The sequence below is a fragment of the Colletotrichum acutatum genome, assembly GCF_030867785.1.
Source record: "Colletotrichum acutatum strain CBS 112980 chromosome Unknown BDZ83scaffold_150, whole genome shotgun sequence".
NCBI classification, from domain to species: Eukaryota; Fungi; Ascomycota; class Sordariomycetes; order Glomerellales; family Glomerellaceae; genus Colletotrichum; species Colletotrichum acutatum.
Window position 1 is genome coordinate 63,151 of NW_026849144.1, and position 24,524 is coordinate 87,674.

General features: G+C 54.3%; 13 protein-coding genes across 13 annotated transcripts; 10 read left to right on the top strand and 3 right to left on the bottom strand.

Moving 5' to 3' along the window:
- Nucleotides 1-590: 590 nt before the first annotated feature.
- Nucleotides 591-2,062, top strand: BDZ83DRAFT_105342 (uncharacterized protein). The gene is made up of 2 exons (XM_060501049.1): nt 591-1,063; nt 1,115-2,062. Exons 1-2 carry the CDS (start codon nt 794-796, stop codon nt 2,027-2,029), a joined length of 1,185 nt encoding a protein of 394 aa, XP_060359357.1. The 5' UTR covers nt 591-793; the 3' UTR covers nt 2,030-2,062.
- Nucleotides 2,063-4,299: 2,237 nt separating this feature from the next.
- BDZ83DRAFT_638813 (ankyrin repeat-containing domain protein) lies at nt 4,300-5,980 on the top strand (the record flags this gene model as incomplete). Its single annotated transcript, XM_060509384.1, is given in 10 exon segments — nt 4,300-4,309; nt 4,345-4,418; nt 4,428-4,583; nt 4,599-4,643; nt 4,665-4,708; nt 4,736-4,985; nt 5,010-5,123; nt 5,133-5,279; nt 5,296-5,409; nt 5,654-5,980. Coding segments are annotated over 10 exon segments (1,281 nt in total).
- A 1,384-nt stretch (nt 5,981-7,364) lies between these two features.
- BDZ83DRAFT_532397 (uncharacterized protein) lies at nt 7,365-7,712 on the top strand (the record flags this gene model as incomplete). The annotated part of the gene is made up of 1 exon (XM_060503332.1): nt 7,365-7,712. A coding segment is annotated over one exon (348 nt), but the record flags the coding sequence as incomplete, so codon positions are not given.
- A 547-nt stretch (nt 7,713-8,259) lies between these two features.
- On the top strand, nt 8,260-8,787 carry BDZ83DRAFT_757105 (uncharacterized protein; the record flags this gene model as incomplete). Its single annotated transcript, XM_060514848.1, has 1 exon — nt 8,260-8,787. The coding sequence occupies one exon, from the start codon at nt 8,260-8,262 to the stop codon at nt 8,785-8,787; it is 528 nt and encodes a 175-aa protein (XP_060359360.1).
- A 405-nt stretch (nt 8,788-9,192) lies between these two features.
- BDZ83DRAFT_105377 (uncharacterized protein) lies at nt 9,193-10,223 on the bottom strand. Its single transcript, XM_060501050.1, has 2 exons — nt 9,723-10,223; nt 9,193-9,670 (listed from the first exon to the last, which is right to left on the bottom strand). Exons 1-2 carry the CDS (start codon nt 10,127-10,129, stop codon nt 9,253-9,255), a joined length of 825 nt encoding a protein of 274 aa, XP_060359361.1. The 5' UTR covers nt 10,130-10,223; the 3' UTR covers nt 9,193-9,252.
- An 805-nt stretch (nt 10,224-11,028) lies between these two features.
- BDZ83DRAFT_734976 (uncharacterized protein) lies at nt 11,029-11,926 on the bottom strand (the record flags this gene model as incomplete). The annotated part of the gene is made up of 2 exons (XM_060512958.1): nt 11,029-11,722; nt 11,791-11,926. 2 exons carry the CDS (start codon nt 11,924-11,926, stop codon nt 11,244-11,246), a joined length of 615 nt encoding a protein of 204 aa, XP_060359362.1. The 3' UTR covers nt 11,029-11,243.
- Nucleotides 11,927-12,531: 605 nt separating this feature from the next.
- On the bottom strand, nt 12,532-13,086 carry BDZ83DRAFT_656621 (uncharacterized protein; the record flags this gene model as incomplete). The annotated part of the gene is made up of 1 exon (XM_060510889.1): nt 12,532-13,086. One exon carries the CDS (start codon nt 13,084-13,086, stop codon nt 12,532-12,534), a length of 555 nt encoding a protein of 184 aa, XP_060359363.1.
- Nucleotides 13,087-13,298: 212 nt separating this feature from the next.
- Nucleotides 13,299-14,597, top strand: BDZ83DRAFT_638831 (uncharacterized protein). Its single transcript, XM_060509385.1, has 3 exons — nt 13,299-13,367; nt 13,506-13,707; nt 13,761-14,597. Exons 2-3 carry the CDS (start codon nt 13,694-13,696, stop codon nt 14,566-14,568), a joined length of 822 nt encoding a protein of 273 aa, XP_060359364.1. The 5' UTR covers nt 13,299-13,367; nt 13,506-13,693; the 3' UTR covers nt 14,569-14,597.
- Nucleotides 14,598-15,252: 655 nt separating this feature from the next.
- Nucleotides 15,253-16,411, top strand: BDZ83DRAFT_105448 (uncharacterized protein). The gene is made up of 2 exons (XM_060501051.1): nt 15,253-15,728; nt 15,778-16,411. The coding sequence occupies exons 1-2, from the start codon at nt 15,695-15,697 to the stop codon at nt 16,323-16,325; spliced, it is 582 nt and encodes a 193-aa protein (XP_060359365.1). The 5' UTR covers nt 15,253-15,694; the 3' UTR covers nt 16,326-16,411.
- Nucleotides 16,412-18,375: 1,964 nt separating this feature from the next.
- On the top strand, nt 18,376-19,285 carry BDZ83DRAFT_656623 (uncharacterized protein; the record flags this gene model as incomplete). The annotated part of the gene is made up of 3 exons (XM_060510890.1): nt 18,376-18,756; nt 18,829-18,904; nt 19,215-19,285. The coding sequence occupies 3 exons, from the start codon at nt 18,376-18,378 to the stop codon at nt 19,283-19,285; spliced, it is 528 nt and encodes a 175-aa protein (XP_060359366.1).
- A 518-nt stretch (nt 19,286-19,803) lies between these two features.
- On the top strand, nt 19,804-22,193 carry BDZ83DRAFT_757107 (uncharacterized protein; the record flags this gene model as incomplete). The annotated part of the gene is made up of 4 exons (XM_060514849.1): nt 19,804-20,920; nt 20,970-21,542; nt 21,615-22,004; nt 22,090-22,193. 4 exons carry the CDS (start codon nt 19,804-19,806, stop codon nt 22,191-22,193), a joined length of 2,184 nt encoding a protein of 727 aa, XP_060359367.1.
- Nucleotides 22,194-22,435: 242 nt separating this feature from the next.
- On the top strand, nt 22,436-23,705 carry BDZ83DRAFT_638853 (uncharacterized protein). Its single transcript, XM_060509386.1, has one exon. It carries the CDS (start codon nt 22,555-22,557, stop codon nt 23,296-23,298), a length of 744 nt encoding a protein of 247 aa, XP_060359368.1. The 5' UTR covers nt 22,436-22,554; the 3' UTR covers nt 23,299-23,705.
- Nucleotides 23,706-23,960: 255 nt separating this feature from the next.
- Nucleotides 23,961-24,229, top strand: BDZ83DRAFT_757109 (uncharacterized protein; the record flags this gene model as incomplete). Its single annotated transcript, XM_060514850.1, has 2 exons — nt 23,961-23,984; nt 24,056-24,229. 2 exons carry the CDS (start codon nt 23,961-23,963, stop codon nt 24,227-24,229), a joined length of 198 nt encoding a protein of 65 aa, XP_060359369.1.
- Nucleotides 24,230-24,524: the final 295 nt, after the last annotated feature.

Sequence of the window (24,524 nt, forward strand, 5' to 3'; positions counted from 1 at the left end):
CAGCCAATAAGCATCGGATGCCTCTCTCACAAACATTCTCAATGTTTGAAAAGCCGAAAACTGCTGTGATGGGTCTCCACAGACCTCTGGTACTGGCTATAGCGGTTGATTTGCAAACAAAAATTTGGGACAGGATGGCAAACGACAGTGCGAGTGGCAGCGCGTGATCAAGAGCTACTCCAAAGTATCCATAACCGGCTTCAACAGCAGTCATTCTCGCACATCTGATCGTGGTCGCATGTACACCGTAAACGACTATGGGCCCAGCCTGTGTGGGTCAAGTCCAAAAAGATGAAGTGTGTTGCCAAGAGGAAGCAACACATGATCAATACAGTAAAAGGCGTATTGGGCGTCGCCAAACCCTGCAGTTAACACTTTTAGTAGTGGTGGTGTGGAGTTGCTACTCACATGGGTAAGTAGACGCCTCTTGTAAAGTGCAAGTCATTGGTGGAGCCTTTGCTAACAGAGCCAGAATCGAACCCGACAAACGACGGTTTGAACCAGCTTTGAAACCCATAATAGAAAAGAGAAATGGCGGATTACCAGTAAGCCATTTCTGGCCTTTGCATCTTAACTCTGATAGCGGCTGCTCTATCAGTACTTGGCTAGTACAGCTGTAATCTGCTATCCCATGTTTGACATGACCCCACACCACCACTACAAAAGATGTTAAGTTTGAAATCTGGCGAAGCCCGTTACGCCTTTTACTGTACTATATTATGTACATATACTGTACAAAGAAGAGGTGGAAGCACAGAGGTCCAACAGGGAGTTACCTGCAGATCACATTTTCATGATGGCTGACGATTCTTGTGCCACAAACCGAGTGTTCATAGAGAGCGATGCCTTCTTTGAGATACTGCGGCACAAGAAAAATCATCAAACCCGTCAGGTCCATCGTTTGGAAGACCTATTATCTCCTAATCAGAAGAGGGGCGTGAGGCAGATCGCCGAGCACCCGCAATTCCGTCGCGCATTCGAAAAATTGGCGGGTATCCCAGGCATTCGATCGGGTATGTTGACGGGCAGTCTTCACAAATTCACTAGTGTTCGCTGCGATGAGGTCTGTATTCTCAGCGTCTTCTTGACTGGACCGGATTAACGATACGTACAGGAAATTGTCAATTATTTGGAACTGATCTATGATATTTGGCTGCACGTCGTTGGGGGAATCGAGTCCAACCTAGTCAAAATCGACAAGGATACAGTGCAGCTCTTGGAGCTCAAGTGTCCTGGCTTCTCCACCAGAGATGAACGAGATCTCCGCGACATTGTGTCCAGCGGCCGGGCGTTCAGAAACTTCGACCAAACTGAACGAAATTCGATCTGGCAAAACCTTTGCAGCTTGGATGTCGTGGTACTTTCGCTGTCGACGTTCTTCAAACACTTCAGGTACCTTGAGGAATGTGCGAACTGCATCAAGTCCCTTGTATCGCTTCCTCGACACGGTAGCCTACATGACATTCTCTTAGCCAGCTTCAGACCACATGCGATATCGGACAACCACTATCCTGTCCAAACTTCCGATTTGACGCTCGAATTCCGCGTCATCGAGCCAGGGGCTCAATTCAACACTGGCTGGTGTCAGATGTGGCTTTTCGCAATGCGACATTTCCAAAGCATGACAACGGATCCCAGAATGCTCCCCAAATTTGCAGTTTTGGCATCTCATTTATACTTCGAGACCGATAAAATCCGATCCCTTAAATCACTTTGCCCGGAACAGAACACAGTCTTGCATGCGAATTCAATTTCTGACATGCAATGTCAAACATCTTGGTCTGTTCAGGATGCAGAGCACCCTGCAAAACTCAGTGCGCTGGAACCGTTCGTCACTAGCAACAAAGTACCTAAACTAAACGTGCGTCCGTGGTCCACTCGAGAGGCTTATGAGAGAAATAAGGAGTTCCTCTTTTTCGACAACATGAATCAGCAACCAATTTTTAAGGGAGAGTCAATTACTAGCCTGTTTCTGCTTAGAACTATTTACATGGCTTTTTTTCGCAAGCGGCCTTTCAGTTGGGCCTAGGACTCGATGCCATCTACGATATCTCTGCGTCGTAGCTGCAACGAACCAGACCCAGGCATAGATGCGCTACTGGATAGCCCTGAAGACAACATGAAAGTTTGGCAGCTGGATGCAAGGGTGTCTCGAACTCAGGCAATAGCAGCAGAAAGCATGGATTTGGCAACGGACCAAGGAGGGAATCGACGCAGTGTGACTTTCAAGGTCCTGAAAAGGGGATATTGCAGTAAGAAGAACATTTGATTTTCGACACGACTGTTCACGGAGACAGTCAAGTCTCGAGTTTAAACTCCGTGCGAGGTATGATGTTGTCACATTGTCAAACCATTCAAATCTCATCTAAGAGATGAACGATTCTGGTTGGCGAATGGTTTAATGAGGAGACCGTTGGAAAAGGGAACGATTGCATCTTTTTGACAGACTTCAACCAGGTAGACAGGACGAACATGCAATGGTAGTAGGTTCTTAGCGCAACTTTTCTCGCAGCCCTCTGTTCGATGGTTTGACAAAGTGCTCATTGCATCGGGCGCCATTTTACGGTCTCAGCGGCTCGTTCGCATCCACCACAAAATCCGCGAAGTCATATGTGCCTAGAGTATTTGTTCCAATAAATATTCTCGTATCCTAGATGTATATCCAGCAACGAGCTCGGAGGGTGTGCTATGCCGTAGGTTGGTATCCCTGAGATCTCGCAGATTTTACCGGTGCTTCTATCTTCGAGACCGACCTAGTGCAGCACCAGGTTCGCGGACATTGGGAACAAATGAGCCGGGAGAACTGCAGAAACGACTATGTACAACAACAGAATGAATTGCGTTGATCTGGAATTCTGTGACTTGCTTGCTGATTGGTTCTGCCAGAGAGTTGACGAGAATTGAGAGGCACAAGGATATTGAAACGAAAGACGCGGACATCAATTCAAGCAACAGACATACGGCGAAAACGATGAAATCATTGCCTAGACAGGATCTCTTCCGCACAGTTGCATTGCGCAGTCTACCAGTAACCAATCTAGACTAGTTTTGAACTTCACTCTGAGATCTACTCTCCTCGTAATCCGTTGATGAGTCTCCTCCCTGTTTTGAGTACCCTGCTCGTTTCAAACCCTGTCAGGAGTCGCAATCGGCGGGTGCTTCTTAATCCAGGCAAGGTCGCAGCAGATCTCTAGGCCTCGGCACTACGTCGTCCTAACAAGCATGGGTATAATCGCGTTGCCGGATAGGTCTTTTCCCTATTCCTAATCCGACAATAAAGTCGGCTTGCGAAAGAACCAAATCTAGATTTTGTAGACAGGGCACTGAATCAGGTAGTAACATCATTGTTGCGTGGCTGGGGAGCAGGTCGGCCAAAACCCAGAACTGATACCCCTGCTGCTGAGAAGGACTGAAAGTGGATGTGGAGGCTGTTCGAGTGACGATTCGTGAGGATTGAATTCAATCTAGCCTGTAGGCCAGATCGTCAGTAAAGCAGGCAGTGTGTGGCTAGAAAGTCTGGCCAGAACTGACGTCCCATAAGGACCATAACGGATGTTGAAGACGGGAGCCCAGCCATCAAGTGAGATCTTGTCGGGATAGGGGCGGTATTTTACCACTCGCCAAAAACGACCTGCAAAAATGAAGAGGCAGCGGCTTCCCAGCCCAACTCCTGGATTTCGAACTCTAGGTAGGGGGGTCAGAGTTGGAAACGGATTTCACAAGAGGAAGGCATTTCGGAACAAAACTACTCCTGATCACGTTTTTGAGAATGCATCCCTCCGGCTCCCAAGCATCGACACGGGCTGTTTGAAAGAGCCCGGCGCGAATCCCGCGCAAGCGATTTGATGGTGCGTGCAAGTGTGAAATCGCTTGCTGGAGGTGCGCGTAGCAGAAAGCCAGGTGAGTCCCCAAGTATGTAACAATTTCCGGGCACTGACACTGTACGAGGTATGGTGAAGACCTATTTGGGTTCCATCGGTCTTACGAGGGCTAGGCGTCCAAAGCCGACGTGAACACCACTTGTACGCTTGGTATCCTCGTCCACCCAGACCGGAGCCATTAGAACCTGTCCGAATTGCCTAGCATTCTGAAGCCATCTTCAGCTTATGTCCAGAAAACCAGAGACCGCTCGCGAAGAACACTACTGTCCACCTAGAGGATGAACGAGATGCCTTTTTCATAACCAAAAGAAGCACCGTAGCGCCTGAACAGCAGAACTCAAGACCTTTCTTGAACGAGATGGTCAACTCCGAATCTGCAGTGTCTGTATGAGATGCTTCTGGCGTAAAGCGCCGTCCCATGGAACGAAGTCTGAATACTTGTATTGAATATGAGGCCGGCAAGCCTACAGTGACTCCGTGACTCCCTCTTGTTCTTGCTATGACGCGCTTTCGTCGCAGGTCACGTCGTCTCGCCCAGTACGATAGACGTCACTCGCTATGAAGTCTACTCCTCCAGAGCCGATCTCCCTAGACGTGGCGTGGCATATCTTCAATCACAGCGAACCCCATGTCCAGTCCAGGTTCACGCGATGCTCGCGCACTTGGCATTCGTTCTTCAACCCCAAGTTTTACCGAAATGATGTGAAAACGGGAAAGTACTCTGCCGTTTTCAACACCATTGCCAACTGTACAGATACGCGGGTGGCCCTCGCCACGCTCCAGCACACCTTCCAAGCCGGCGCTGACTACAACAAACCGGCCACCATGTATATGACCGAGACCCATCGATGCAGCCCTTTCCTCGTTACGGCCCTGTATCTGGCCGCTTCGAAGGGCTACCCTGACATTGTGTCATTTCTCCTTGACCACGGCGCCGATATCGACGGGGTCCCGGACTGCCGGCTACGCACTCCCGCCTTCCTATCTCTTCTCAGCGGAGACGCCAGGACGTCCATGATTCTCCTTCGGCGTGGCGCACGGCTTGAGTCTTCCGAGTTTGGCATCAACGCCCTCCATCAAGCCGCCGCCGCCGGGCTCACCGAAGTGATCACGTACCTCATCGACGAGAAAGGAATGGAAGTAAACGAGGCCGACAACAACGGGGACACGCCACTGATCCACTCCCTTTTGTCTCCGTCGCCAGAAACGGTCATAGGTCAGCTGGCGCAGTTCGGCGTCGACGTGAACCAGCCTACGACGATCGACACATGGCGCATGACGGCCCTCAGCATGGCGTGCGAGGACGGCATGTTCTCCGCCGCCCTGGCACTGTTGAAGGCTGGGGCGGACGCCACGGGCGAGCTAGACGGATTGGTCGAGGGGGCCGACCCGCGCTCCGTATCTTCGATCAAAGCCGCTCGAACTAGCGCTTCTGGCCCGGGTCAAAGAAACGGATGGCAGGACGGCATCGGCGAAGCAACGGCTCATCGAACTCCTCCTCAAGTCAGGCGCTGACCCAAACCAAGTGGTTTGCATATCGGCGCGCTGCAACTGGACAGGACCTCTGTTGCTGAAGCTGGCTCGAGAGCGGCGCCGTGGGAGGCCGAGATGCTTCTTTCTTCGGGTTTGTAGACATCGACAGGCGCGACTCGCATGGTGCGACGAGTCTCGACTGGGCACTTTCCACATGTCATGGCAACCCGTGATGGCGTCATCTTGCTGCGGCGCGGTGCCAAGATGGACGATGCCGTGTTGTGCGACATATCGGCAAGCTGGCGCGTCTTGCGGACGCACAAGACCACTGGAGTGTGATCAGCCTGTTGACGCGAGAGCCTAAGCTGTTGAAGATATTCCATGTGCTGTATTCGCACTGTTTCTGGGCAGCGTCCCGGGGCGGCGACGCTGCCGCATCACGGTTTTTGCAAGAGTCGCCGAACGTGATTGTGCGACTCGTCATGGAGATGCTGAAGGATGGTATGAGTCTGACGAAGACGGGCGTCTTGAACATGCTGCGAAACGCGAAGGATAGTAGGCCAGGGCCGGTAATCGCAGGGGTTTTCCGATCAGAAAGAAAGAGCGCCATGCGAAGGTGGTGTTAGTATGGTGGGGTGAGATGGTAGGGGAGAGATGTGGGACTGCCAACATAAGAGAAATGGTACCAGGGAGGGAGGCAATTGGTAGACGAAGCCAGTGATAAGGTGAGTAGCTGCCAGTCATAGGCGTTACATCACATCCCTGATGGAAGGAGAGGTTGCATTGCTTAGTAGGGAGCTCATAGTCCCGGATAGCTTTCATTACGATTAGGAATCAAGTGTCCTCCAGCCGCGCAGAGGTATAAATTATAGAGCCCGCCATCTTTGTTAAGCCATAAGTGCACACCATCTTCATCATTTCCAGAAGCACGCTCACAGGCTGACTGACTTTTTCAGACGACATGGATTCTACGCTCGATACAGGCATTTCGCCTTTGGACCACTTGACAACACAGCTCTTCAAGTGGTCTTTCCGCGATGAAAATGAGCTCGAGAAAAGACAGAAGGCCGTTGAAGTCGTGAGACAAAAACGTAGTAGAAAAAGGGCTCGTGTCAATACTTGTAGGTTCTTCTACGGTACAGTAACGTACGTATCGTCAATGGCATCTGCTGACACGAAAAAGACAATACCGACCCCGCTACGCCTGACGACACGTCCGAGGATGACTGGACGGCACCGAACACACCAGACACAAGAAGAGAGCCCAGTGGCCTTGGACAGAAAGCCACGATGAATGTAGCACGACCGTGCCTGTTGCTGCTGTAGCTGCGTTGATGGAGGAGATTGCCAAGAACAAATGGACTGCTGTCGTTTTGGTGGAATTCGACGGCAGCGAGAAGGCGGTGTTGAGGGTGGGTGTTCCGTCTCAAGACAGGCATATCCGGAGAGAACTCTTAGGGCTTCTTGAGAGCGCTGGTCAGGATACTAAGAGGATATTTCAACTGTAAAGGAGATATGCCGGCTCGTATGAGGGTTGAGCTGCTAGGAAGATGTATTGTGACAGCAAAGCCAGTTAAGGTGGCTTTTCTGCCATACATCAAACTATTTATACAATTGCATTATTCAATGCAACCTTATATTCAAACATACAAGACAGTGTGATTGTGCTTTTGCCAGGTCTGCACAGTTGTGGTATCGCAATGTTGCAGGTAGACACCACCACCGCAGACACGATCTTGCCAGTGGTTCTGACTGGAGGCCTGAATCAGAGGCTTCGCCGGTGAACAGAGAAGACAACTTTGACTGCGGAAAGTTACCACATGCAGATACGGCCACGTACTGTAACACCGGCGAACGTGTATCCGCCTACGTAGCTGTATAAATATAGACCATCTGACGATGGCTAATGCCTACAACCCAGCTATCTCATCTTCAATCTCCAAGAGGCTCGGTTCCCTAAGGAGACTGTATGCACATTGAACCACCTCACTCAAAGATATTACCGTCAAAATGACAGTGCGGCGAGGTTCGAGGGTCGACGCAGCCTGGTCCTCATGCCTTGAGGTAGTTGAAGTCATTTGCACCGCCACGAGTGGCGCTCACATGTTCTATGGTGTGGTCGTGGGGATCCGTGACCCCCTCGAGTGGGATTGGCTGGGCGATTATCAATTTTTGTGGGTCTTCGAAGACGGGGAGTACATCAAGGTATGGCAAGAATGCGTCGAGCGACCGCGGCCAAGCAACGCGACTTGGGCATCCCATCTTCAGGGTATCGTGGGCTGCTACGAGACGGACGATGGCGCCCATCTGTACGCCGTCAAGTGGGACGGCTACGCCTGTCCGACGTGGGAAGCAGAAGAGGACCTCTTCAGTTACATCCAATTGATGGCTGAGCATGACGAGACTTGCCAGTGCGCGCCAGGCCTTGGGAGTGACTACCGACACAATGAGTGGACCGTACGAGGTCGGCGAAAAGCGGGTCCAGTCACGCCGCTTGTTGATCAGCGGCCGACAGATGTAGACTCAACGGTAGAAAACTAGGTCGGATGAGGGTTCTGGCGCTCTGGGCCATCGGTCAACTTGTGCCGTTACGTGGAGCGACCAGATATGGTGCACTGCCTGAAGTGATTCTGGGGTCGCCGATCTGGCTCTGACACGACCAGGGATGCGCTGTCAAATCCAGAACGAGCTCCCTTTTTGATTACATACAGTGCACACACCCCAGATCGAAGAGCGGCTCCTGGGGCATGCAAGGATCCACTGATCCAGCAACGGCTTTGTCGCGAGGTCCCAAAACAAGATTTGTAGCTATGTACATATGAGCTGAAATGTAGTGTCCAACGTTCCATGGAGATGCTGTCCGAAAACAGTATTTGCACTTCCGAGGCATTGCCAGCCAAGCAAAATGTCTCTGGAGTCTTCGCGTTCATTCGACGTCGTGAGTGAATGGGTTTCTTCCATGTCGCCCCACATGGAGCGACCTCGACCGGCGCCTCCCAAGACTGGCCCTCAAGTGACGTTCCGCCCCCCGCTTGTCTCGAAGGGACGAAGGAAGCAAATCCAACCCCACACCTCCAACAGCGACCGACCGTTATCTCGTCAATCGCCGGCAGGGGCTCGCCAGGCTTCAAACGCCGCATTCTGCCACAAGAGACGTCGAACAGGGCGTCTTAAGAAACCTGCCAGAGCAAAGATTGAGCAGGATGCTTCCAGTCGCAGTCTCGATACATGCACCATTATCGAAGCGGACGAAATGACAGAATGGGAAGGCTCCACCGAAGCCAGTACGCCGGCTGTGGAGCCTCTTCAGTTTATCCGTCGTGTGGACTTGGACGGCACAGCGGCCGGTCGTTCTTTGATCGGAAGCATGTTGGAGAAGTTCGGATCTGTCAAGGGAGCTGAGAGCACGGCTGCGAGCGCGGATAGAGGATGAGGGCATTAGTGCAAACATTGGTGTCATGTTGTCACAAGCTGTGGCAGGCACCAACGGGGGAAGTGGGAACAAGCGGCTTGTGTTGACTCGAGAAGAATACAAAGAATAACCAAAAGTCTATACTGTAATCGGAACGAATGCGAGAACCACCTGATGATGCATGTAACAGGCCGATCGTGGAAAAGTGACCCTGTTCCCGATTCGTGATGTATTTTGAATCTGGATACTACATGTAGATGAAGGACATCACGACCTGCGGGCTCATAGCCTGAAGATCACGGCGGTAGAGTCCAGTCGGTGGCTCTGACGTGGAAGAGATGGGCTTTCTGCATCCCCGCTCGCACATACTGTAACGCAAGTCCTTCTCTGCATTCATCCTATCCTACATTCGAAATGTCACCAGCTATGATACAATGCCGCGCAGGACCGGACGTGAAAAGAAATCAAGGAGAAAGATGGGGCCTCTCAATCTTTCCACGCAGTTATCTGCTCGGGAAAGACCGATACTGGAAGAGTAGTAGGTCTAACGTTCTCCCCAACAGCACCTCCGTCGTCGACGTTCCCAAGAACAAAGCCCTGTTGCGAGATGGGTTGGCCATCAAGATCATAAACCGATGGGGAGAGCGGCCCATCATAGATAGCGTGAGAAGAGTCAGCCGCATTTGTCAGGTATCCATCAGTGAACCCGGTTTGGAGATGTGAGCTCTCCGTATAAGAGCCGCTCGGTATGCTATGCTCTGCTGGCTTGAACGCACAGATTCCGCATCCAGCACACCATCCACAGTAGCAATCGTGAGACGCATGAAGAAAGGCCGGATCGTAGACTGCTGCGCTAGGGACCTCGAAGTATTGTTGACCACACATGGACCGTAGAAAACAAGGACTTGGGTTTATCAGCGACCACTCACTACTTCACAGCATTCGGAGAGACTCACTTCATGAATGCAATATGTAAACAGATGGGACACATCTGGGCCGAAAGGCCAGAGCCCGCATTGTAGTAACCGCTGAACATCTGTTCCTGGAGGGTCATACTCGAGAAGGTGACGCTTGGAGACTGCTGCGTATATACTGAGACCATGTCGTTGAGGGTCGGTTGCCCAGAGGACGTCAGCTTTGCAGGCGATAATAACGAGCACGCCGACGTGGCATGGCCTCTGGTGTCAGAATACTGATCCATGTCTGCTTGATGGCGCTGGAAATCTATCGACGGTGACATGGCACCTGTGGGCGGGGTGTGAGGTCCGATGATATCTTCTTGAAAAGCCTCCGTCTCGTTACAAAGTGTCGGCGTAGCCGCAGTGGGCGCCAACAGATACTCTATTGAGGTTCGAGAAGGCATTGCTACCGGAGGGTTTGCTGAGGATGTTGCTGAGTGTTTGGCTGTGCTGGAGCAGGATGTGAAGTACGTGACTGAGGAGATTGCTGCGCTATATACGTCGATGGTTCAATCTGCTCACCTGTTGATCTTCGCCAAACCAGGCATGCCAAACTTGCGCAGGTGGTGCCGAGTACTGGTCGCCAATGGTCGTCACAGCCGTGGAGATGGCTGTTGGTTTTCGTGCCAGGTTGCACGAGTCCGCGTGTCGGAGAAGGGTTCGGTCGGCGAAGCGGAAGCGCCGCAGGCGATGGGAGAGGTGATGATACCTGACCAGTGGCCAGAAGATTGTGAAGCTCTGCCAACACGAAGATGAGTGTCGGAGTCAGGGGACTGGTTGACACTTGCGAATGAATCGACGCTCGTCGGCATCTGGAGCGTGATCTGGGTTGCAACTGGCCGTGGGGCTTCCTGACGGTAAGGGTGCATCACAGCCGCTTCTGGATGAGCCGGCTGGTCGGGGTGATTCCGTGCGGTCAGCCCCTGTTACCGCAGATGATCAATGTATTGTGTCAAACAAACAGGCTTCGTTGCCAAGACATCGCCTTCCACTCCGAAAAGGAAGCAATCAAAACAGTATCGCTTTGTCTAAGGCGGCACGGCCGATTTGGCCCCGCTGGATAGGGAATGGCCTGAAGTTTCTGCCCGGTCAAGCAGCCGCAAAGGCACGCCTCGAAGGCGTTCCTATTTACTGACCCGAAAGCACAAGGGTATCTGGTTCTTAGTGATTACCATCGGATCCTCACTGTTTGCTACGTTGACAAACAACGCCAACATACCCTTGACTTCGGCCTCAATGAGCATGCAAATGTTGTCCGGTTATCAGTTCATCTCGCTCGGCGATGGACATGTGGTACAGCCATGCAAGTCAAAGTTGAATTTCTATGGGTGAATTTCTATGGGACGCATGTCTCTACTAATTCACAGACCTTACTACCCGTTCACTTGCAACAACTCCGTACAAGGACCCAGTACAAGAACTCAATCAAATACCGCAAGGCTAGCGGTAGATGCCGTGCGTGGTTGGTTCCAGCAGAAACTCGTGTGCCAGCCAGCATTGTGATGATATGTCTCAATGCTATTTTATGTTCACATCTTCAACCACAACCCAGTCGAGCGGCCTCGAGTCATACCCTGACAACGAGTGCTGCAAAGGTATTCTGTATTGTTTCTTCCAAGGCAGCTGGTGGCGCGGAATGTAGAAATACTCCAGAAATCCCTGGCCCTTATTGTAATATAGTACGCAAGTGGTCAATTCGTCACCCTTCTGGCAGAACAGGCTGCCATAAGCTCGAACTGTGGTATGGTAGTCCATGTCATCGCTGTCCTCTTGAATGTTCAACGTGAACCGCTGGCTCGGGCCCTGGTGGCGCAAAAGGCCCCCAGAGCTTTTAAAACGAGGCCGTTTCAGCGACTCGGCCACCTTGGCTTTGTATTGAAGATCTCCAACCCAGTCCATGGATGCAGCTGCGAGATGAAGCTCGTGGCAGTCTTCACCAAGAGCAAGTCGTTCAAGGTCAGATCCAAAGAAAATGGGATTGGCCTTGAGTTTAGCGGCTGTTTCATGCCATGTGTTGTCGGTGAAGAAGATGTTCATGACATAATCGAGTACTTTCTTCGCTGACCTGGGCATTTGGGGAAAATGCGAAGAGCGTTGAGTCGAAGCTGAGCTCTTGCTACACCGTGGTTAGAGGACGCCTTCATATACTTCAAAGATGTGCGACGCGTGGCGGTGTGCCCATCTCGTTGTTGCTTAGCCATGGAGCTTATTGTAGCCGACATTAGTAATGATAACGTTGATCGCGTGAACTGGCTAAAAAGGGCATTTATGGCTCATCAGCGAAGTATCTCTTCTAGTACAGTAGATTGGTGATGGTTCTGGAGTGTCTCGTAGTTAGATATGGGATGAAGGGATCAGCGGATCAGCCAGGCTTGGGACAGTCACAGGATTGAAGAGGCTTGAATGCAATATCAACGGGCTTCGGACGCAATTACGAGTGGGTCGTTATATTCCCCTAAAGCCGCAAGCAGTCGTCCATGTACAGTACCTGGCCTTGCCCTTTGTCAAATCTGTCAGAAATGGAAGCAAGTCACAGGAGAGAGATTCGAAACACCACTCAGGCGTTCTCCAGAAATGGATCACTTACGGCGCCTCCAGACGGCGACGTCGGAGGGCTTGAGCCATGTCAGACAGCAGCGTGACGCCCTTTCAACTCTTGATGATTGATGACAGAAGTGATTCACATCAATGACAGCGGTGATATGTACGGTTGTGTGCATGGGCATGGATTCCCTTTTCCTCTATATGACATCACAGGATGAAGATGGACCCGGCGAATCCCGGTGCAAGCCACGTGCGCTTCCTATCAGAGCCAACCTCCGGGATTATATGGTGGCTGCTTCCGCTTCAACTGTGGCTTGACGGCCTCAAAGTCACAGCCTTCTCGACCCCGCCTGACGGGAGCCAAGAGCACGTCAAGGTCATCCTCTACTACTGGCGAGTCTGGTTCGTCACCAGCCTGCACCTCCACGTCTTCCCTCTGTCGAGATTCGGACGGATAGCCAGAGCCCAATCTCTCCTCCGCAGGCATATTGTTTGCTTCATTCATGACGCTCTCGAAACGGCTGCAAACATCTCGAAGCTGTACCACAACTTGTTCAACGTCGGACATGAAGGTGGTTCCTGTAAGAGCCAAGCTTTTCCAATAGTCAAGTTCTTGCCTGAGGCGGCCGGAGTCTCTCACGAGTTCTTCCAGACGTTTTTCCTTACTGACTGGTGCCTTCTGAGACTGTATGGTACTGTTTGCGAGGTCGGTTGCGTGGGTTCTCCCGCCCAGGGCCGCGACTGCGTTGTCTATGTCGCTTGGTGGGCGCGGCAGACCGTTTGATCGGCGAGGGCGCTTCAAAGGTCTGGCCGCCATGTCGGATTGCCATCGGAATGAGGTGTAAAGCTGATGGGTTGCCGAGCGAAGTACGTGACATGGATCACCTTATGTGAGGACGGACACTGCGTTTGCCAACCGCGAAACTGACGCCAGATGTAGACGAGATAGAATTTTGGTAAGCCTGACAGGGCCGTCTGGTCCTTTTCGGGCTGCTTTCGTCGCCAACTCGATGAGCGAAGAACCAGAGCTTTCACGGCTGCGTGAGCCAGGAGATGATCTCGTCTTGATATAGCACACTCCATGCACGGGTGCCGTGGGTATGTATGGACTGTACAGCACAATTATCAACTTTGAGACTGTTCTATGGCCCCGGCGCCATTGCAGATACTTTGCAAAAACGGCCATTCGTGGGAAACGCTGACCGTCGAGCCGTTGGCGGCTTCTGCAAAATCCAGCTGCGAAGAGCTTCGCTTCTCAGAAGACGGTATCGGATGTCGACACGAGCTTACACGTACGGAGAGCACAATGTGCCTTGTCCAAAAACAAAGGCAGTCTAGAGCCATGGTTCTGACGATATAAATCTCTTCATTGGCGATGGCATGGCCTGGGCTACCGAATCACCACAGACGCGCTGGAAGAGATCATGGATTCCATGTGGTGAGAGGCGCACTATCACAATGCCACAGGAGCTTCCTGCTAATGAGAGTCAGGACCAACCTGCTTAGACAAGATGAGCGATGCTGCCTCGCCATCTGCCTGGCGGTCAATTGCCCTGACAACGGGCTGACCGACGACACGTGGTACCCGCCGCTGAACAGAGTCAAAGAAGATATGAACAGCACCGCGGGAGATCGGTTCATCGCCTACATCATAAGCTGCCTGTGTGGGCCACTACAAGGCAAAGAGTTCGTCGTCAAGGTCGCCGCGCTTCTAGCGTGCCTGAAAGTCCGCGAAGCGCCCGAGGAACGTGACGACGGCCCGTCGGACAACAGGACCAACTTGTTATTTGAGTTTGACAAGACACTGAACTTTGACTTTGGAAACATGCTCATCACCATCAAAGTGCTCGAACAGGTTTTGATGTTCTCCGCGCGGATTTGGGAAATCCATGCGCCGGAAGACACCGTTCACCCCGGGACATTGCCAGCAACTTTCGATCTCTGCGATGATTCGGTGTCGAGAAAGATGCTATATATGTACTGCTGCGTACGAATCTTGTTTCCCGACACTCACGAGGCGACCATGCACCGAACACGGGCCGTCTTCCAGATGAGCTCTGCAGATGCGGCCGAGCTGTTTCTCGATACGCTCAGCGACGACGAGTTGGGGGCAGGGGACGAGGACCTGTTTGACGGCGAGGGCAACGAGTCTTACCGTTCTGACATGTCTGACGTTGAATCTGGCGAAGACTCAGACCTGTCGGAAGGAGGAAGGTTAGACGACGATTGTGATGATTCAGACGTCTCAGATGAAAGCTATGGGCCTGGCGCAGAAGAAGACGATAGCGATATAGAGTAGTTGCTGAGTTCGTTACGCATGGGGGTGTGTACTGAATTCTATGATCTCTATCACTGTCCTTGGAAAATTTCATATTCCTTCCATGTCGTTTGCGTGTGAGGAAACGACCTGCCCCGGTATCCATCGAACGTACAGGAAGTGTTCTGCATGCCATGCCCTGTGTTCTGTACCGCGCAACGAAGATCCCGCCCTTGAGGCCGTGACATGTGCGATGCATTGGTGTTGCTGGTGATGGCTTGCATGGAGCCGTAGATCACCCAGTCACCTTTAAGCCAGGTTGCAAAGCACGAAGCATCGAGTGACGAGCCCAATGATTTGCGAAACTCGCAGCGAAAGACCGGAAGGATGAGCCGAGAAATTCGTCCACAAACTGCCCACTAGCGGCGTAACTGGCTTCTTGTCATTGTCGCTTCAGCGCAGGAAGCAAGTTCCGTCGACTGTACTACGGTCAGAACCAGAAGTGCCTTCTCGTACCATACATACCCCGTCTATTTCATTGGATCTCTCCCGCAGCGAAAAGACCTCCAGCTGCAGGATGCCAGGTCGCCCGGCATCGAAACACCGGTGACACCACCGCAAAAGTCTGTGTCAGCATCTCCGCGCTTCTCATCGACGTCTCATATGCCATGTTCATCGATCATGGACTCTCGCAGTGCTGGTCCTCCAGCTTGCTGTCGCCGCCGTGAATGCAGCGTCGGCCGTCGAGATCCTCTCGCAGGTCCCGTCGTGTGCCGTGAGTGATTGTGGCATCAGCCAGGCCTTCGTCGCGCTAAAACATCCACCATCTAGTCGGAGTGCATCAGCAGCACATTCATCACGTCCGCCTGCGATTCAGAAGACGTGACTGCGTGCATCTGTCTCGACATTGCTGTCCAATCGGAGCTTTCGACATGTGTGCAGACGAACTGCCCGTTTGACGATCAACTAAGTTGGCCCCGCTGTTTCCTCTCTGGAAGCCCATCTGACCTTCTGAAGCTGCAGCAACGGTAGAGGGAGCCCTGTGCGAAGCGTATCCGAAAGCATCGCGAAGGACGGAAGTCCGGCGGACGCTCATCATTAGCTGCAGTCTTGTGCTGTTCATCGTGACGCTCCGTCTTTTCACGAGCAAGCAGTATGCGGGTGGTCTATGGAGGGACGACTACATGACCATCCTCGCGGCGGTACCTGACCCCAACTCTCCAAGAAATCCTTTCTGATGGCGTCTGCCAGGCACTCCTCATCGCCTTGGCCGCGGTCTATCTGCACATTACAAGCATCGGCTTCGGCATGCACTACTGGACGATACCGTTGGTAATGGGGTCGTTATCCGAAAGGTTCGGCGATCCGGGCCCGCCAGCTGTTTGTGGTTCGTGGTACCCCGTCCTAACGCCGAGTCAGATGCTGTACGTCGGAAACTTGATCTACACCATCCTTCAAGCCGCCGTGAAGCTGTCGATCGTGCTCTTCCTCGCCGCATTTTCCCGTCGGAGACCTTTCGGAGGATCGCCCAGGGCCTGCAGGCCATTCTGCTACTGCATGGCACGCTCTTCATCGTCCCGTTCGCGACGCAATGCGTGCCTGTGCAGTCGATATGGGATCGCACCATCACCGACCGCCAATGTCTAAACTTGCAAGCTGTGGGCTACAGCAGTGGCGGGCTTGCCATGGCGGAGGACATCGCCATCTTGCTGCTGCCGATCCCCTACGTGTGGCGGCTCAAGATTTCTCTCCGGCGACGCCTGGCCGTCATCGCGCTGTTCAGCATTGGTTCATTGTGAGTTAGGTCTCAAGTCTCGGCAGAAGGGTGAGGGAGAAGGCTCACACGGCAGACAGCGCGTGCGTGACGTCGGCGGTCCGGGTCAGATACCTGGTGGAGTACAGCACCACGTTCGACGAGACAGGGACCATGTCGATATTGTGGTGTGGTCGTTCATCGAGCAGTCGACGGCGATGCTGTGCGCGAGCTTGCCCAGTCTGCGCCTGCTGCTCGTCAGCGTCTGGCCCCGTCGTCGGTCTACAGTGTCGGAGAGCTTTTTCAGCAAGGACAGTCCGAAACACAGGTGGACCCGGTCTGTTGACAGACTGAGGCGCCACAAGACGCAGATACGCAGAGACAGCGGCCCCGGGCCGCAGCACACGGGCGACGGCGTGCTTGTGACGACCACGGTGGAGGTCGATCGGCAGTCCTACGTGGCTCTCGACGTGCCGCCCTTCCCACCGCCTGCCTATTCTGGGCGTAGCAACAACACATAACAGCAAGTCATGGAGAAGGGATAGTTGGACAGTATCTTTCAGGAATCTATGATGAACTATGATGAACTATGATGAACTATGATGAGCTATGATGAGCTACGACGAAGGGTTAATTCGCGGGCATGACGCTGCAAGTTATCCGTGAAAGGAAAGCGACGCGAAGTTAGAGTCCACGGAAACATTGCCATTATTAGGCGTTGGAGTTTGACGGGTGTCTGGCTACTTGAAAGGCGGCGCAACGAGTCATGAGGTAGGTCACACGGCGACGAGTTTAGGACATGGATCAAGTAGGGTTATTTTACGTAAGATGGAAGCCATAGTGCATGTTCCAGAAATTACGTCGAGCAGGGTGCCAATACTCCAGCTACAGTTTTCGAGGCCGCATTGCCGCGAGGCTTATGTTGTGATGATGTTTTCTTCGTGCAAACCTCCGGGCCTTTTGGTGGGCGGTGCTTCCGATGGGCCATGAGATCTCGCCTAGCTTTCTGGTGCAGTGAACACCTGAATTTCGCCCGTCTCTCCTTCAATTACGTAGAGCTGCAGCCCCAATCCCTGCTCGTGAGTGGTCCCCCAGGCGGTCTCTTTCCCGCAATGCAATTCTGGCACCAAACCAGCGACAGACGGCAGAGTAGTGGAAAGGGAAGTTGAAGACGACCCGATGCTAGCGACTGTCAGTGCTCCTCGGGCGCCGTGACGCTGGCCCTGTCGGCGCGAAATGTAGACCGTAGATTGCATGCTGTGCGATGGGATGAATGGTGATTGACGAACCCCAAAGCCCGCCATGTTCCCGCGGCAATGCGGGCGGAGCCCGTCCTGCGTTGCGCCTAGCCGGTCCAGACGCTTGGAGCCGCAGCCGTTTTTGGCCGTTCGCCTACCGGTACGACGGTGGCCGTTCTTTCTGAAAAAGTGCCGCCGGTAGGGAAGTCGAATGGGCCCTGCAACTTTGTGGGAGGCGAGCCCGCCGAGGCCCGGTCTCGGTCCCGGGAAGGGGGTGGGTTTCTCGACCACACATCCGATAACAGCGTAGAAGCAACAATCGGCCACTGGCTGCGGCGTGGCCCGTGAGCCCCCTGTACAATGACATTCACATTCGGCTTTCCGTCATAGATGGCCCCAACTCTCTCGTCTGACGTAAGGGTAGGTCTTTGGCGGCGAGATACACTCTTGGATCCCACCGCCGACGGAGCAGAACGTAGCGCTGTGCAGCGGTGCAAATCCGTAGCAGCTCGTGCTTTCTTGCTTGCAGTATGGGTCTCTGACAGCAACTGATTCGCAGTAGGCGCACGGCGAAGAAAGTGCGTCCATCTATTGGGGGGAATTCATTCTGGCGCTGGATGCCATGCCACCGACGACTGGGAGACTGTGAATGGGGAAAACACCAAGCCATGGCTTACGGATAAGAGCGCGGATTGAGAGCGTTTGTCGAACATGTGGTTATGTTGGGTTCACTGGCGCTCACGAGTGTAGTCGGACGCCTCGACTGTTTGATCTGAATGCAGGGCTTGCCCATCGTCAAGCAGCAAGCAACTCGATCTGATGGACCATGTTCGCACGTCTCCCCTCCCTTCCGAATGCATGTCTCCTCGATCCCCTCGACCACCACACAACCGTACATCTCATGAGGACGAGAGCGCAGGTCATCGTGGCCAGCAATCCCAGCCGCAACCAGTGCCAGCACAAAATGGCACGCCGCAACACAGCTTCAGCGTGGATCCGGCCTTCCCACGCCTTCCTGACACTGCCATCGAATCATCGCCGACCGCTGACACGCGGTTGGACGAAGGCGAGCAGAAGATGACGTACGCGAAACTCATCTACATCGCACTCCACAGCACAGAAACAAAGGCAATGGGGCTAGGCGAACTCTACCATTGGTTTGAGCAAAACACCAGGAGAGCCAACAAGGGAGGCGAAGGATGGAAAAACAGCGTTCGTTCGAACCTGAGCGTAAACAAGGTACGCTAGCGAGTTGCGCCAGCGTTGTGACGGTCTAGTTTTTCCTGCTAAGTCGTAATCTGTGTCGCACAGGCCTTCCAACGAGTGGAACGTAAAGGCTCCCTCTGGCAGCTCGCGGAGGCAGGGTTGACGGAATTCCAACCAACGCGTAAGCCCCGAACGGATCGCCGAGCGAGTCGCAGGAAAAAGGCAGAGGGGTCATTCAGATGGAAGGTCAGCGTCGCATCACCTGCTCAGTCTTGCGCGCCCACTTTGCAGGATCACTCGAAGAAAAATGTGTCCGGAAGTGATTGCGGCGACGGTGGGTTTTGGTCATTTGACGGCGGCTTCACGTCGCCCGAGAGCAGCGAGCCTGAAAGCGGAACCTCTACCGATTATCCAACGCCGGTGCCGATTACTTCGACGCAAGATGGCTTGGAGCACATGCATGATCCGCTATGGGCCTGGAACCTGGATAGTGGGCGCTACCTCCACTGGCCCTACTGCAGCTGCCTCTGTGGCCGACAACAATTTTGTTGGACAGACGTGAATGAAATGTTGCCATTATGCGCCCCGACAGCGTTTGCTCCCATGTTGATGTTGACGAGCATGAGCGTGGGTTCTAGTCCGCCGTCGGAAACGTGCGTGCAATAGGAGATCTGACGGTTCAATCTGGTCTTGGCACATTAGAAGTACGTTATAGCACTGGGGCATGGATGGGCCACTGTCCGAACGGCGGAGAGATAGAAATACAGACGGCGGATAAGATATGTGCTGTCATGCCAGAGAATGCATGCGCCGATTCGATCTTCCCGCTCCTGATGTGTGTTGGAACGCTCACTTGCGAAGCCGGATGGACCTACGCTTGACTTTGAATGAAGATTGTGACGCAAATGGCTTCAGAGCATTGGCGATTGGATCGCAGACGATTATAGATTCATCCAGGTCGTCGGGCCCAAGGTCTATCCACCCAGCCCATTTTGGCTCCCGAGTTGCCTTCTGCACTGCCTATAAGACAGACACGCGCCTCGTCTGCCCAGTGTAGCTGTGCCTGATCCAGTGCGCAACATGTCCCGTTGTAAACACACTGGCTGGCTGCGCGTGGCCACCAAAGACCAGGCGTACGTCGTCGAAAGCTCGGGTCGTGCCCAGAGACTGCTGGACGGTCTGCCACGCCCGGATGGCCAGTACCCGAGTATTCTCGTGCTGATTGGAAACACGACCAAGCGGGTTGCCCTGCAAAGACTCGGTGTGTACATCACCGCGCCCAACACGGCCCGGGGCCACGGCGAGATCCATCTTAACGTGGCTCCTGTCGGCGCGCCCGGCGCAAGGCCGACGCTGATTGCCGATGCCGACATCCCGCCTCATAAGCGGCTCGGCAGGCCAAGAAAATCTACGCTTTGCCATGAAGTCGTAGCAAGGCCACTGACGATCTCTCACGGTGGGAACATCACGTCCACGATGCCGTCCACGATGCCGTCCACGATGCCGTCCGCGATGCCGTCCGCGATGCCGTCCGCGATCCTGCCCACGACAGTAGAAGCTGGCGATCATGTCTATAATCGCATGCTTCTCCCGTTTGCTGATGCTGTGTGTTTCTTTGCCGACGATATCGGCGGCGTAGAGGTCGTCGCCCAGCGTCTGGCGTCGTGGCTGAATCTGAGTACGCCGTCCACATCGTCGGTGCGGCCCTGGTTAGTGGTAGTCGTGAACGGCGAAGAAGAGGACTCCACACGAAGTCGCCTGCTACAGTCCGTCCGCAATCGGACAAGCGCCAACGTGTCCGAACGATTCCACGGCATTCGCGTCATCAGCCTGGCCAACAAGACGCCCAAGTCCCTGCGACGCCGCCTTGGTTCCCTGCGCTGGGACATACTCAGCAATGAGCTTTCCTACATGACGGAGACGAAACGGGTCGAGCGCGTGCTCGCCAGCTGCCTCTTCTCGGCCACCCACCTCGCCGGCCTTCTCCGCCACGCCACAGAGCACGTCGGCGGTGCCGGCGCGCCACCCCTCGACTTCCTCGCCGTCTCCCGGCTCGACAATCCGGTGGCGGCCGATCTGCCGGCGCACCTCGCAGGGTTCCTCACGCACTGCGACTCCGTTGACGACCTGAAGAGATTCGCCGTGCCCGTCATCGCCTCCAGCTTCATACTGGACCAGTACCCTCCGGACATGCACCGTACGTTCACGGGCACGCGTCACCTTTGGTCCTCACTGACGGCCCGCAGTCTTCGATCCGCGCGACGTCTTCCAGATGTTCTACAAGGACGTGTGCCACAACGTGTGCGGCACCGCCGTCCTCGCGCACGAAGGGTCCACCGACTTCCTCCTGCCGTCTCAGTTCGCCAAAATGGTCGAGGCCCAGATGGTCCGTATGTTCCGGCAGCTGACGACGGGCCAAGCCTCAGCGTTGCTGCATCGACAGCTTGTCGCCGCCTTCGCGGAGGACTGGGCCCAGCTCCGGTCCGACAGCACATGCTACCTTTGTCTGCGGCGCGCTCCGCAGGTCTTTCCCGCGTGCGGCCACGGCCACTGTCTAAACTGTGTCCAGGTATTTGGCGTCGCAAGTGCGGCCGACCCGTGGCTCATCGAAGTGGCCGAGTGTATTCTCTGCGGACAGAACGTTGACATGCAGATACGTGTGAAGCCGGACACCGCGTCGGTGCGGGTCTTGTGTATCGACGGCGGCGGGACGCGGGGCAAGTACCCCCTCAAGGTGTTGAAGCAGCTCGAAGACGACATCGGGCTGCCCGGCCATCCGGTACAGCAGAACTTTGACGTCGTCTTCGGGACGAGCTCAGGTATGTCGCGGGATGCTGTCGTTGTTGCAGGTGCAGATGGGGGCGACTCCCCTGGCTGACCGATCGCGGCAGGTGCCATCAGCGCCGGCGCCCTCTGCATCAACGGGTGGACGGTGGACGAGTGCATCGCCCGCTTCGAGTCCCTTTCGAACCACGCGTTCACGCCTCGCCGGGTTCCGTCCGTTCCCATCATAGGCCCTCTCATACGACTGATGATGCGGGTCCCCTTCTTTGCCACAGTTGTGCGTGCCGCAGCCTTGCTTCTATTCGACAGCAGGTACCCGTCGCGGCACATCGAGAAGGCTCTGCGAGACATGTTCGGCTCCGGGAGAAGCATCACCGACTACTCGGCGGCCGACACGATGGGTGCCATGGTTGGCATGACGGTTGCTACCGTGCAAGACGCAAGCGCCTGCATCTTCACCAGCTACAACGGAGTGGGCCAGCGGGCCGGCGATCGCGGTAGCCTCCCCGTCTCCATCCCTTCTTCTCCCGTCTGCGTCGAGGCCACTCGAAGCCCGCGAGCCGATGCTGATGGACTGTATAGATTATGAACTCCTGAAGCAACCGCCGATGGGGGCGGTGGCTTTGTGGGAGATGTTTGTGGTTTCCCGCGGATTCTATGGGAGGCCTGTGGCTTCCGGTGACTAGATGGCTAATCCGGTTTGCAGTGTCCGATGTGCAACCGCTGCTCCGTAGTCCGTGCCAGCCCTTTTTGTTTCTTTTGTTCTTTTTTCTCTTCTCTTTTCTCTTCTCTTTTCTCCTTCTTTTCTTTCCCCTCTCTTCTTACGTCTCGCTCTCTTTTCGACATCCTACAATTGGATGGCGCAAAGAAACAGCCGAGTGCTGCGAAACGCCGCTAACAATGCCATAGCTATTTCACGCCTTGGTCTATTGACGGCCTCGGCACCTTCCAGGACGGCGGCTTAGTGGCCAACAACCCGTCCTCGATCGCGCTGCAAGAGGTGGCCCCCTTTTCCCTGAAGCGCCACACCCAAGCCTTCTAGCCTCGATGGGCACAGGCTCCTCCTCGAGCTCGCCCAGCGGCGGGTGGTGGGACTGCTTCCTCTTCCGCCTGGCGCGAGCGTTCCGGAACCGGGACAAGAACGACTGGCAGCGGGTCGTCGCACAGAAGAAGGTGGGTCGATTCGGTGAGTTCTTCCGCTTCGATGTCGAGTTCGACGGCTCCGAGCCGCCATTGGACAGCCTGTCCAGCTTCGACGACGAAGAAGATGATGGGTGCACCTTTGAAGGCCTCCCCGCCCTGAGACGTCTGAGATTGTGCGCGAGGGCAGAGCTGTTCGTCTTTGAGCTGCATGCTTCGCGTCCGTACCTGTTCTCCGACGGGGGGTACGATTGCCGCGGGCAGATTTGTTGCCGGCTGCGCGCTCGCTCCGAGAGCCTGACGGCGTTGATGCGGCAGCTCGCGAGCGGCAAGGCGTATTTCCGCGTCGGCGGCCATAAGGTAGCTTGTGATTTTGCGTCATACCCGGCGGCGTTCCTAGATGGTCATTTCCGTCTGGACGTGAAGTTTCGCGTGGCCAGTCTGCAGGAGTCGCTCGCCATTTGCCTATGGGAGACCGCCGATGAGGGTCGCGACATCAGCGGCTCGCCGTTTACCGTGCAGCAGCTGGTGCGGAGCCAAAAGCTCGAGCAGTGCTTCGGCACCTCTGATCATCGTAAGAAACGGCGACGGGACGATGACGACGACGAAGACGAGGGCGCAAGCCGCAAGCAGCCGAGATTCAAGCGGTAGGGTGTGTGGTTGGTAGAAAAGGAAAGGACGTATGCCGGTTCCTCTGAATTGATATGCGTAGCGTAGCTAAGAAGAATGAATTTTTTGGGCTAAGGCTTATCTTTAAACGCAGCATCACTGCAGGCGAATCCATGCCGCTGCGCTTCGCCTGCGCAGTGCGAATATGGTACTCCGTCACGCTGATCCTTTGCTCAAACTTTCAAGCAATATAGCCATTGACTTTGGGCCAATTACAAGGATGCTCTATGGGTAGTCGTCCGCTCAGAAACAGCGTGAAGTGAAGTGTTTCTCAGACTGACATAATTGCCGCAAAAACAGACCGCATGGAGGTAGGGAGACTTTGATCCCGCCTTCCTTGATTGCTCCAGCAGTGGATGGCTAACGTGGTCCGAGCTTCTCTGACCATCCCAACGAAAGCACCAGCCGTCGAGTGGTGCACCCCATTGCAGCCTCATATCAGCATGCATCACGGACCACAGACCACAGACACCCAGTCGATGAATATGGTATCGGCAACGAGGACGACGGCGTTGAGTTCAAATGGGAACCATCACGACGATGTGATATGTCTAGGATCGAGGCCTAGTAAGTGGGGCGCATCAGCATCTATCACAAACGCATTGCCAAGAGCCACGGCATCCACAAGGACGAGGACATCACCAATGGGCCACAACTCCAACGACGACGTGACCTTCTTATGGTCAAGGCCAGGTACGTATTGTGTACGCATAGCGAACAGGCGCTGACAAGTTCATAGTCCCGAAAGCAGCAGCTCGACCCGAACAGCCCCAACGTCCCCGACTACAGCCGAACGACGAAAAGCAATCCTCACGACAACCGCCCAAGAAGCAGAAAGCGAAACGAAAACCACCCCGAAGAGTACCGACTGGAAGGCCTACGCATCTACGGTACGCAGAAGTCGGCTGGCTAGCATCTTCGGGCGCCCAGCGGCAAGCTGTGTACGGATGCCTCGATGGAAGCGGACAGCTGCGGTACTGGTCCTGCTCGGCACAGGACGACGGTGGCTCCATCAGACACAAGGATATACTCTTTCGTCCGGAGTTCCAAGGCTTGAGTCAGGACGGCATACGCAAGAAGTTGCCAGAGAAAATTCTTAGGGCGGCGAGAAGGAACGTCCAAGGCCAAAGCTAAGGTGCAGTCGTTCGCAAATCAATCAACCTTGCAACGTTTCCAGATCGCTCGCCAGCCAAGAATTTGGCGTCCGT

Excerpts from the sequence above, each read along its gene's own strand:
- BDZ83DRAFT_105342 (XM_060501049.1), top strand. The coding sequence starts at position 794 with ATGATGGCTGACGATTCTTGTGCCACAAACCGAGTGTTCATAGAGAGC. Across the intron at positions 1,064-1,114 it reads CTAGTGTTCGCTGCGATGAG|GAAATTGTCAATTATTTGGA; the intron begins GTCTGTATTCTC and ends CGATACGTACAG.
- BDZ83DRAFT_105377 (XM_060501050.1), bottom strand. The coding sequence starts at position 10,129 with ATGCCTTCTCGAACCTCAATAGAGTATCTGTTGGCGCCCACTGCGGCT. Across the intron at positions 9,671-9,722 it reads TTACATATTGCATTCATGAA|TCCTTGTTTTCTACGGTCCA; the intron begins GTGAGTCTCTCC and ends GATAAACCCAAG.
- BDZ83DRAFT_105448 (XM_060501051.1), top strand. The coding sequence starts at position 15,695 with ATGGAGGGACGACTACATGACCATCCTCGCGGCG. Across the intron at positions 15,729-15,777 it reads ACATGACCATCCTCGCGGCG|GCACTCCTCATCGCCTTGGC; the intron begins GTACCTGACCCC and ends GGCGTCTGCCAG.
- BDZ83DRAFT_638853 (XM_060509386.1), top strand. The coding sequence starts at position 22,555 with ATGGGCACAGGCTCCTCCTCGAGCTCGCCCAGCGGCGGGTGGTGGGAC.